At 56.5% G+C, this 11,686-nt stretch overlaps 2 protein-coding genes across 2 annotated transcripts in view; one reads left to right on the forward strand and one right to left on the reverse strand.

Moving 5' to 3' along the window:
• LOC132003218 (uncharacterized) overlaps positions 1-6,065 on the forward strand; it is a 60,374-nt gene extending 54,309 nt beyond the window's left edge. Inside the window, exons 6-9 of the mRNA XM_059378559.1 lie at positions 3,060-3,183; positions 3,326-3,644; positions 5,276-5,398; positions 5,518-6,065. Coding sequence (XP_059234542.1) covers positions 3,060-3,183; positions 3,326-3,644; positions 5,276-5,398; positions 5,518-5,533 — 582 coding nt within the window. The 3' untranslated portion in view covers positions 5,534-6,065. The remainder of the gene's footprint in view (positions 1-3,059; positions 3,184-3,325; positions 3,645-5,275; positions 5,399-5,517) is intronic.
• A 2,170-nt stretch (positions 6,066-8,235) lies between these two features.
• HOXB13 (homeobox B13) lies at positions 8,236-10,378 on the reverse strand. The gene is made up of 2 exons (XM_059379099.1): positions 9,640-10,378; positions 8,236-8,824 (listed from the first exon to the last, which is right to left on the reverse strand). The coding sequence occupies exons 1-2, from the start codon at positions 10,250-10,252 to the stop codon at positions 8,571-8,573; spliced, it is 867 nt and encodes a 288-aa protein (XP_059235082.1). The 5' UTR covers positions 10,253-10,378; the 3' UTR covers positions 8,236-8,570.
• Between the last annotated feature and the right edge of the window lie 1,308 nt (positions 10,379-11,686).

An 11,686-nucleotide genomic window follows, 5' to 3' on the forward strand; every position in this document is an offset into this window, starting at 1 on the left:
CCCCCCCCCCCCCCCCCCCCCGTCTCGGGCAAAGTTAGACAAAGGGAGAAGGCCTGGCTGGGGTCTTTCCAGGACCCAGAAAGCCTGGGGATCCAAGGTCGCCGAGGAAGATGAAAGGACAAACCCCTTCGATCCGAGTCCCGTAGCAGGCAAAAACCAAATGGGGGGCTGGGGAGAACGGGGAGCCTCTCATCCCGACAACTCCCTCAGGCCTCTTCTCGGGTTTGCCAGGGTGGTGCTGCCTCCCGGCTCTAGATCTGACCCCAAATCAGGAGGCCAGGTGCTTCTTCGTTGGTTCGGCGGTATTGGGTGCCTTCTTGACGGTCGCCGACCCGCCAGGGAGGGGAAGCCGGCCGCCACCGGGACCTGGAGTAGCGGAGTCCCCCCTACCCTGCGCGCCCTGTCCCCAGGACACTGCAGTTTATGCAGCCAGGAAGAGACCGCAGGATAAAGTCTTTGATCCTCCCTTGCTCCAGGATCCTAGATTCCTTAAAAAGAAAAAAGGAAAAAAAAGGGGGGGGGGGTGGAGAAGAAGAAGAAGAAGAAGAAGAAAATGGAAAAAACCCAAATCCGCAACTCCGTCCCCACACGCCGCTCTGTGCAGCCTCCGCCGCCCTGTCGCTGGGAAGGCCGCGCCAGCTTCCCAGGTCTGGCGTCTCCGCAGGCCAGTATTTTCTCCGCCACGAACGTGGGGGTGGGGAGGACGCCCCATTTCCCAAGTTCAAGGTTCCAGAGCCTGAGGAGACCGAGGGCTCCTTAGGCCTCCGCGGCTGCCGGCTGCAATCACCCCACCGGGGGAGGGGCGCTTTGAAAACAGAGGCGACCTTCTCAGAATAACGTGCTCGAATGTTCTCTAATAATCCATCTGCTCTAGCTATTATTCTTTGGGTATTTAATTTTTTAAGATTTTATTTTTTAAGTAATCTCTACACCCAACATGGGGCTTGAACTCACCAGCCCCGAGGTCAAGAGTTCGGGCTCCACCGACTAGGCCGGTCAGGCGCCCCTCCTTTGCTATTTATGCGTTTGTTTTTCCTAGGGATTAAAATATATATATATATATATATAGGGGATTTTGCTGCCTAAAAATAAGGTAAGAAAACATGACTTAGGAAAGAGTGAAAATGAAAAAGCTGCCATTATGTCGATCCTGACTACTACACGGCTCTCACTTGCTGGAGAGCCTCAATAACCGGGATTTTTAACGCAGACCTGGCGAGTTTTCCGCGCAAGACAAAGAACAGACGCTTGTTGATAAAGCAGTGCAGGCTTGGCTGGGAGCGGCCCGGCCTCTCCGTTCCGGGTCCTTCCACAACCCTCCCCTGCCCCCTTTCTCTCCGCCCGCTCCGCGCCCGGATCCAGCTCCCCGAGGGGTGAAGGAATGTTTATAGCCTGGCTCAAGTTCGATGACAAAACCCTGCGTGGAGGGGGAAGGGCAGTGAACTTCAACCGTCAGTCGGACAAAGACCGAGCGCAGGTCTAGGACGAGGCTAGAATGGAGAGCCCAGGGTCCTCAGGAAGGGTACCAGGCCCGCTGTCTCCTTTCCCATGCCTGGGGCCAGCGGTGCCCGGCCGGTAGCCGACGCCGACATTTGGTGCAGTCCCGCCTGCGCCGGAGTGGGGCGGTCACCGTAGGAACGGCTACAAGCGGCGGCTCACTGCGCAGGCTTGGCCCAGCTCTCAGAACCCGGTGCTGACGCCGGTGCCCGCTCCTCTGCCTGCTCTTCCCAGCCAAAGCCCCGGGCCCCACTGATCTCTGCACAGCCTGCGTTTTCCAGCCTCCTCCCCGAGTTTTGCTCGCATCTTCCCTCCTGGATTTATGTTATAAACATCTTTCAAGGTGTTACTCCAAGACCTTTTCTGGGAAACTCCCCCAGATGCCACGGGGAGAGAGGCGAATCTTTCTCAGTCCTTGTGAGAAAGACTTGTTCTGGTTGTAGTCATGGACCCCACCACGCGACGTCAGAGGTCCCATCTGAGGAAGCTGTAGACCCAAGAACTGGCGGCAAGCGTGAGGCAGGGCTCAGTGGGATGGGAGATGGTCTTTCCAATGTCTCTCCAAAAGCCTCCCACCCCCAGGGGAAGATTCTGCACGCGGTAGGCCCTGGGTAAATGAGTAGTGGATTGAACTAAATTTCCGTTTGTCTTTAATCACGTGTTGATGGTGGTGTTGTTTGCACTTATGCAAATCTGCCTGGTGCACCCAGGTGAAGGTAGGTCTAAGGAGTTTAAGTGCACCTGTGTGGCATCAGAAGCTGGCTGCTGATGCAAACAGGTGTTTGCCAGTGTCCAGGGGGCCCTTGTGAAAAGGGGCATGCAGGAAGAAACTGGGATTCCTGATTTCTCCGGGTGGTGTAGACAGAGGATTTTAGACATTAAGAGCTCCTGCTTTGGGACGCCTGGGTGGCTCAGTGGGTTAAAGCCTCTGCCTTCAGCTCAGGTCCTGATCCCAGGGTCCTGGGATGGAGCCCCGCATTGGGCTCTCTGCTCGGCAGGGAGCCCGCTTCCCCCGCTCTCTCTACCTGACTCTCTGCCTACTTGTGATCTCTGTCTGACAAATAAATAAATAAAATCTTAAAAAAAAAAAAAAGAGCTCCTGCTTTGGGGTTCGGCTCTGCTGCAGCAGGCCGAGGGACTCTGATCAAGTAATTTACCCTCTCTTGGTCTCAATTTCCTCATTTTATGAAGTGTGCGCTCAATTGTAGGTTTTGTCAGTGTGAGAGCAGTAGCTTCAAAGGGGACATGAGCAGGAGGCGTTCGCTTGGAGTGGAGGGAAAATGGGTACCGGTGAGTCCAGAGTGTGCGTGTAGATTACTGTGTTCCCCTTAAAACCAAAGGATTAGCAGTGTCAGTGCCTAACGACTTGGGCAAGTGCCCCCCTCCTGCAGCTCTGAACCCTGTCCACATAACACCAGCAGCGTGGATCCCCTCCAGCTGCTCCTCAGATCCTGGCGCTTACCAAGCTTCTGGAAAGGATTCAGGAATGGTGGGGGGTGGGGAGACAGCGGTTCAGAGACTAAAATAGACTGAATTTGTTTTTCACCTTTTATGTATTTAAGTCATCTTTACACCCAACATGGGGCTTGAACTCTCCACTCGGAAGTGAAGTCCCACACTCTTCCCAGGAGCCAGCCATACGCCCTCCGATTTATCTTTTTAAGGGCCAGAGCCTTTCTCTTAACGGTGAGTTAGTCAATCATCAGCGTTTTCATTACAGTTCATTTTCACTGAGTTTTCAAAAACAGGTGTGTTGCAAAGAATTCTGATTTTTAAATAAGAACAATAGCAGTAGCATTAACAATAATATTGACTTTGTCTCTGCCAGGACTCCATCCACTCGGAGACCAACAGCGGTCATCTGGGGGGCCTGGTGGCTGGCGCTCGTTCCCACCTGCCAGCCTGTCCCCTGCCCAGGCCACGCCCGTCCCGCATGCTACGAAGCGCTTTCCACTCCCGCAGCTGCGCGTCTCTCCAGGAACCAAAGTGGAGATGCCCTCGCCTGGTGGTCAGTCTCTGGGCTCGAGTTCCTTTTACCCGCCCTTCCTTGCCCGCCTAGATCGTGGACTCTCCGCATTCCTGGGAAGACCTTTCCAGAGCTTTCTGAAGCGGGTCCCAGACAGAGCGGCAACGCCTTCGGCCCATGGGTCAGTTCATTTATCTTATTACGGAGAAACGCACTCTTGGAGGTATTGAAACTAGCCAGTCCCTGGTCTGAGGAATGGGTGCACAACACTCGTGTTCTCTCTGCAAAGGCCGGCCGGGGATTCAGCTTGCGTCAAGGCCTTGAGCTCGGCAGGAGCCGGCCTGGAGGTTTCAGCCTCCCGAGCGGAGCGGCGCAGGGCTCCGCTGGCTCACCTTAGGCTAGAGGAGAAAGGAGAGGAGCGCGGAGAGTCTGGGGCGGGGCTCAGGGAGAAGGCGCACAACAGAAGGCTCCCCACTTCGGGCGAAGGCCAGAGTGTCTCCTCCCCAGTGCATACAGAGGCCTCCTCGCCTCCCCCCAACCTCGGAGTCCCCAGCCCTTCTTCAGGTCCCTCCAGGCTTTCCCCCGCGGCTTGACCTTCTCCCGCCTTCCCAAGACCGGAGGTGCCCCCCACACCCCTCCTCCCCCTTTCCCCCTCTTCCTGCAAAGCGTTTAAGAGAGTAAGGGCGGAGGCGTTGAAGACCACCTACCAGAAACTTCAAGTTCAATGGCAAAGTCCCTGCCCCTCCCTCCGGGCTCGGGCAAAAGCTGTCGCTTTTCCTCATTCTGGGGGCGACTGAACTCTTGCTGCCGCCGTCCCCTCTCTCACTTCGGGGGCAGTTTAGGGGAGGGGAGCCAGTGGTGGAACTCTTTCCTTCCCCCCATCGACCACCCCCCACCCCCTTTCTAGACAGAGGCAACTTGTAGCCGACGGAGGCAGAAAGGCTGGCATCAGTGCCCCCACTGGATGTTTTTAAGTATCTCTCCAGGCCCAGATCAGCAGCGGAGGCGGGGGGAGGGGGAGTGGAGGTGCGCGACGGGGGGTGGAGGTGCGCGACGGGGGGGAGGAGCGGGGGCGGGGAACAGAGGGGTGTCCCACTCAGGTGAGAGGCCGAGGGCTCGCTCTAGGGCTTTCTGCCCCCTTTCCTGGAGAGGAACTGTTCAGGTCTGCGAGAAGAAGAGACAAATTCCTTCAAAAACAGCAGCACGGCCTTCCTTGGCCCCCGCGCAGCAGGCGCCCCGCGCTTTATTGGAGGTTTAGGTATCTAACCCACCATTGTAGTAGCTCTGCGGCTTCTATTAGACCGGACGCAGGCGGCGGCGCAGAGCTTCCCCCGAAGGAAGCCTAATTAAAGTGCAGCACTTAGGGCCTCGGATAAAACTTTAATGAAGGGGAGGCGGGGAGGGCAGTTTTCTCGTTGGAGGAAGGGAGCCGGGCCGCTGGGAGCGCTGGCGGGGCTTGATCAGGGCCTTTTTCCAGCCGCCGGGGCAGCTTCCGGCTCTGGAGCGACTCACAGTAAGGCGGGGGGAGGGCGGGGGACACAGCGGTGCGGATTCTCCGCCGCCCGCAGCCACGGTGGGGGCGGGGGGTGTCCCGAGCGGCCAGCAGCGTTCGCCAGCGTGAGTAAAGGACCCCAGGGCTGGAGCCTCCCCCCCGCCTGGCTCTCCGCCGGGCTGCCGCGGGAATTTAGATTCGAAAAGAGCTTCCAGAGGTCGCGTCTATACAGTTCTCCACCAGTGCCCCCCCTAATTCGGCCTCCGGAAGCCTAATAAAATACAACGGCTTTGGAGTTAGACCTGATTTCGGTTCTGCAGCCGGCGTAGACGCGACCCTCTGATCCCGTTTGGACGCCTGCTGAGACTCGCAGCCGGAGGTGTTCAGCTCGGAGTCCGGGAGAGGGCGTGGAGGGCAGCTCCGAGGACAATTATGCGTCGCTGGTAGATAAAGACTCTCGGGGGTATTTTCGGGAATCTATTTGTACGCTTCCCCGGGAATTTGTTTATGAGAATGTTGTCTGAATTCGCCTATTTATGAACGTTGTGTTCGCATGTTTCAGGCTGAATAATTTTTAGCAAGACACGCTGCCCAGTAGCTGCAGATGGCCCTAGTCCAAACCAAATCGCTGCAGACAAGCGACTGCGGGTAGATGGGTTTTGTTGAAATGGAACACAAATTAGCGAGAGATTTTTAAATGCTCGATCTCGGTGGGAGGGTGTCTAATTTGCCTAGGGAGTAAAAATGGTGTTTGGAAAAGGGTTTCATGAAAGGATTTAAAGCCAAAAGAAATTTAAATTTGTTTTGTTTTGCACAGGTTCCAAGTTCATCCCTGGGCGGGGCGGGGAGGGGGGATATGAGGGGGCGGTGTCGCCGCGAACTGCCCTGCGGAGGAAGATAACACTCCAGCCGCTTGAAGTCCTAGACCCGGGGCAGAAGGTGCCGCAGTCCTGCTCCTGGAAGCCCGACTGGCCTGTTTATTCCACGTATCTCGTGCTGCCCTCTTTGCCTTCTTCCTGGCTCTCCCGCTCGCTGGACCGATCCATCTGCCGGTACGTTGGCCCAATTCCAGGCGGCTCCGGATCCTGGCTCTCTCACAAGCTGCCCCAAACCCTTCACCCCCGGAGGCCCGACACCCCAGGCATCCGGAAGCCAGAGGCTCTGTTGGGGGGTTAAGGCCCAGCCGCCTGGCGAGTTTCCCTGAGATAGCAAACTTCTGCCGGAAGGGGGCGCCCTTGGCTTTGTAATAGTCCACAAACTCACATTGAGTTTATAATAAATCTCTATAATCCCAAATCTTTTGTTCGTTCTGGAAATTATTGCGAACGGGTAATAGAACGAAGCTTTCAGTCCCTGGTAACGGTGTGGAGGAGATAGAGCCTTGGGAGAGCAGAGTCTCGAGGTCTCTTTCAGGCCTCCAACTAGGCTGGCTAGTTTAGTCCTAAAGTGTCAGCCCCTTGTGGGGCTTTTCCTCTCCTCCTGTGGGGACCCCGCACCATGGACCCCCCTTGATGTGTCCCACACCCTGCCCCCATGACCATAGGCACTGAAGTATCGCCATTTCTGAAGTGGTGAGGGAGGGGTCTGCACACACTATTCTTGAGAACCTGCAAAGTTCAAAGCTACTTGCCGGAGACCCTTGAAGGAGACTGTGAAAGGCAGGAAGTACTTCCTCTGAGCCAGGCGCTTTACCCAAGAGCTTAAACTGGACCACGGGGCTTGGAAGGTTGTTGTTGTTTTTTGCTTTTTGTTTTTTTAATCACAAAATTGACACACACACACCCCAAAGCCCACACAGTCTTTCGAGACCCAAGAGGGGAGGGTGACTGGCAATCTTTGGGGCCTTTCCCCTTAGCCCTGGGTTCCTCTTTGGTAAATAGATTTTAGGAGAATCTGAGTTGCTTCCCATCTCATTCCCAGGAGAGGAGCCAGGACTAGGGTCCCACCCAACGGTGGGCTGTAAACACCCCAAACCCTGGGCAACACAGGGCTTCCTGGAGAACCACGAGGCTGAGCCAGCTCCTAGAGGCCATTGTGGCAGTACCGCGGGCCTCACAGGCTGCTCCGATGGTGGCTTGGATCATGTGTGGTGCAGGTCCTCTCCACTTGGAACCTGGGCTGTGGATCGCTGGGAGTGTGTCTGCCTGGATGCCCCAGCCCAGGCTACAGGAAGACCCAGGGCAAACCCACTGACTTGGCTGCGGGACCATGGTCTTGAATCCCACAGGGCCCTGGGCCCAGGTACACAGCAGGAGGGAGGCAGCACAGAGGTGAAGACTCCGTGTCAGGGTCCTGGGCTCTGCAGCTCTGCAAACAGCCAGTCTGCCCCAGGTTTCTGGAATTCCATACTATGAGTCTCTGTCTACGTGGATGGAGAAAAGAGAGTAGGTGCCAACGTGATCTTCCATCCACCTAGGGTTCAGGGCACTTGGACTAAACCAGGGCAAAGTGACAAGAAATCTGCAGCCCCAGTTGCCTAAGATGCCTGACCTTGGTCTCTGGGTTTCTGCCACTTGCTGTTCTCCCCTGACACACACACACAAAAGGGCCTGTCCCATTTCCCAGGCCCGAAGCCCCCTGCAAGCTTCTCTTGGTACCAAGGGGAGGCAAACAGAGGGGGAATAGGTAGTGAAGGGTCATTTTCCGGTTTTCTCTCCAGACTGGCTATTACCAGCGTGTTTGCGACGTGCCTGCCAGTAGGGTCACGTTCTACTCTCTAGTTCTGTTCCTATTTGTGCCTGGGAGGGGCACGTCTACAAGGCCACAAATACCTATCTCATGCAGCTCCCAAATGCCCAATGAACCATAACCCGGACAAAACCACTGGGAACGTTAAGGGAAGACTTGGAAAGTTTAGGGAAGGAAATGAGAGATGGAGAATTATCCAGGCGCTTTCTCAAACTCAGTTTTTCTGCAGGAAGAAGGACTTGGACTCAGGAGGGCAGCTCTCTGGCTTCGTTTTCACCCAAGGACAAAATCTAAGAGTTCACAGTGGGACTTTCTGAGACGGCCGGGTACAACCTTGGGAGTGGGCAGGGAGGAAGGGAGGGAGGGAGAGGTGCCCTCTAGGGTTGTCCATCCTGCCCAGGGGTCATCTTAGAAAAATGCTAAATAAGAAACAGTAGTCCCAGGGATGAATCTGCCTTTTCTCCTCTCTGCTGCAGTTACTGGGATGGGGGATGGGATTTGGAAACGTAAGTGGATCCAGAGGAAGCTTCCCTGCCTTGAGTCTCCCTCCAAGTTTATTCATAATAAACTCAATTCATGCAAGCAGTTTCTAAAGTGCTCTTCAGAGCTCTAATTAGAAAATACGAAACTAATTATCATAGTAACTCATACTGGTTATGGTGATTACTGCCACCACCAGGATGAATGATTATGACTGCCACGGGCCCTGTGGGTGGTGTGTTACTCTGGTGAACTGAACTGTAACTCTGGGCCTCATGGGCACCCTAGAACACACAGGGGCACCCAGGCCATCCCTGAGGAACAGCCCAGGAGCTGTGGCCGGGGAGCCCCTCAACAGAGTCCTGTGCTCTAGCCTGGCACCCTTGGACTCTGGGTCTCCCCAGGATACTCCCACTTCTCCCTCACCTCCCCAGCCAGGGATCTCCCTCACGGATTAGTGGTGGTCTTGACCTTGGCCAGGACTTTCTTCTCCTTAACCCGGCGGTTCTGAAACCAGATGGTGATCTGGCGCTCTGAGAGGCTGGTGGCTGCCGAGATCTTGCGCCTCTTGTCCTTGGTGATGAACTTGTTCGCTGAATACTCGAGCTCCAGCTCCCGCAACTGGCCCTTGCTGTAAGGAATGCGCTTCTTTCGGCCACGTCGGAAGGCGCAGCCATCTGGAGGGTGCTGCACGCCTGACTCTGTGCCCAGGAGAAGGAGGGAGAGAAAATCTCGTTCAGACCTCTGCCCACAAGCCCAGGCAAAGACCCCCGGCCCCACAAGCTAAGTAATCCTACAGGAGCACCCAGATCACCTTCTGGACATGCATACACTCTCCCCCAGAGCACCAGGGGACACTTTGACTTCCGGCTGGTTTCTGATGACCGCTCAGGCTTGGAAAGACCAGGCTTCTGCAGGCCACCGTCACCTATCACTGTCCTCGCGACTGACTGCAGGTCTGCAAACACACCCATCGCGCATGGCCAGACCTTTGCCCACAGTCACACATACCCACCCTCACATGCATTTTCAGCCTCTTGGCCACTCTTATAGATCCTGCAGGCAAATTAAGTAGAGAAGGGCATGCATTTACGCGCGCACGCGCACACACACCACACACATACACACACGACATGCACACATATACGCACCCCTAAGTTATGACTTCAGGAAATCTAAAATTTGCTTTGGAAACTGAAAAATTCATCTGAGACAAAATGAGGGCTTGAATTCTTTACAGAATATCTGATAACTATGTTCCTACCCACCCCACCTCCCCTACTCACTGAATTGAGTCCTTTTGGTGGAATTAAACCTGGGATCTGAGAGGTGGAAACAGCTTGAGCCCCGCAGCAGCAAAAAGAACCAAACACTCGGACCTAATGAAAAGCTGGTCCCAAGGCCTCCGAGGTTGGCAAAGCCCACAGCCATGGCTCCCTTCACTTCCTCCCCTGACAGAGCGGCCTACAACCTCCCTGGCAGCACCAACGGGACCCAAAATAGCGGGCCAAGTTACCTGCAAATGCCGCCTTCCAGAAGGGACCCGGTGGGTTCTGTTCCCCCTGGCAACACATCTGGCCATTCCAGCCCCCGGTGAGGGACCAGGGCTGGTAACTGTCCACAGGCAGCAGGGAGTCGTGGCGGGGCTCCCCCGGGGCGCCCAGAGTCTGCACCACCGACACATCCAGGTAACTGGCCATTGGCTGGTAGGGTCCTGGGTACCCCGGATAGAAGGCAAACTCGGTGGGCCGGCTGGGGTACTCCTCCCCGGGCGCGGCGGTCTCGGCGGGGTAGGCGGCGAGGGTGGCCGCCTGGGCACAGGGCTTCAGCGAGCTCCGGGACACCCGGCAGGAATAGTACCCGCCTCCAAAGTAGCCATAGGGCACCGCAGCGGGGGCCGTCCCCTGGGGCACCCCGGGGAACGGGTGGCACTGCTTTGGCGGTTCCGCAGAGCCCGGCAGGTCCAGGGGGGCATAGCTGACGGCGGCGGGCAGCAGCGGAGGGGCCCCGGCGGCGGCGGGGTGGCTGGGGAGCGGGGAGCGGGCGGCTAGATTCCGGCTCCCTCCGGCTCCGGGCAAGCCTTCCATGGCCTTGGCCCCGTCCAGGGTGGCATAATCGCCGGGCTCCATGGGGCCGAGGCTCGGCTCATGGGGTGCCGGGGGTGAGGGATCCGGGGGGCGCCCAGCTCGCTCTCCCCACCCGGGCCCCCAGGAATCCAAGGCGTTTTTAAATCGCTCCCAGCTCGCAGGGCGCCTGCCTTCGCTCCAGCCCGGCCGTCCTGACGCAGGACACGCAGGTGCCAGGGCACGCGCGCTGATTGGCTGCAGCCCCGGGAAGAGAAGCTCATAAAATCTTCATGGCAGAAATTGCGAAAATACTTTATCCTGCTTCTGTCTTTCTCTCGCCCGCTCCTTCCTCCCTCCCTCCCTTTCTCCTCCCCTCTCTCCCTCTTCCCCTCTCCCTCTCTTTTATTGCATTGGAAAACAGGAACAGGCAGGAAAGCCTCTTCCCAGTTCGGGGAAACCGAGCTCCGTGGCGGGAGGGGGCGGGGAGAACTGGGAGGAGAAGGAGGGAGAGATGACAAGGAGCCAAACCCACCTCCGCCCGCCTCCTCTCCCTCCCCGTCTCCCATGCTTTGGCAGGTTTAACGAGAGAATAAAAAGCTCTCCCTATAAAGTGCGCGTCGTCTCCTGGGCTGGTGGGGGGGGGGGGGGGCCGGAGGCCGCTCTGCGCCTGAAAGGGGAACCTGGGAATGTGCGTGAACTAGAGGAGGCTGGGAAATGGAGACTAGAAGGTATTTCTGTGAGCCCCTGGCTTGGGATCCTGGGTACAAGCATCCCAGCTCACTCCGGGTGCCCCTCCAATTCCGGATGCGCATAGGAAGTGCCTAGGAAGCCCCTTCCCCAAGGATCCCAGCTACCGCCCAGGCGGCTCCCAGATCCGGGTGGGGCAGAAGGGGAGGGGGTAGACAAGATCTCCGAAGATGAGGTGAGGGTCTGGGGCCTGGGACGTGCAACGTTCAGATCTGAAACGGACATGGAGTTTCTAGACGTAGCCTGTGAAAGAGGGTCTGGCTTTTAATTTAATGATGTGGAAAGAGATACGAAGAGAGGCGACACGCATGACCCGAATATCGAGAGAGAGAGAGAGACTCAGGGACATCAGCACAAAGAGAAAAAGAGAAAAGTTGAAGGAAGGAATGGGAGAGGATCTTACAAAATCCTGAAGTACCAGCCAGAAAAAAGGACCTCTTCTCCCCCCTTTTCTGGGTTTTAAAGAATTTCTGGGAAGCCAGGCCTAATTGACCATACATTAGTTGCAGAAGTTTTGGACCCCAAGAAAGAAGAAGATGTCCCGCCTCTCTGCCCTGCAGCTCTCCTCTTATACTGACCTGGCACCTGACCCTGGCACATTCCTACCCAAGCTGAGTGTTCAGAAAGCCCAGGACCCCTATCTGCTTCATCCAGGCTTTACATTTCCTTAAAAGGAAAAAGGGAGGGAGAGAGAGAGCCCCGCCTCTGCGAGAATTGCTGGAGGTCCCTCTGTAGGGCCCCTTTGTACAG

This window comes from Mustela nigripes, chromosome 16 (assembly GCF_022355385.1).
Source record: "Mustela nigripes isolate SB6536 chromosome 16, MUSNIG.SB6536, whole genome shotgun sequence".
Taxonomy (NCBI): domain Eukaryota; kingdom Metazoa; phylum Chordata; class Mammalia; order Carnivora; family Mustelidae; genus Mustela; species Mustela nigripes.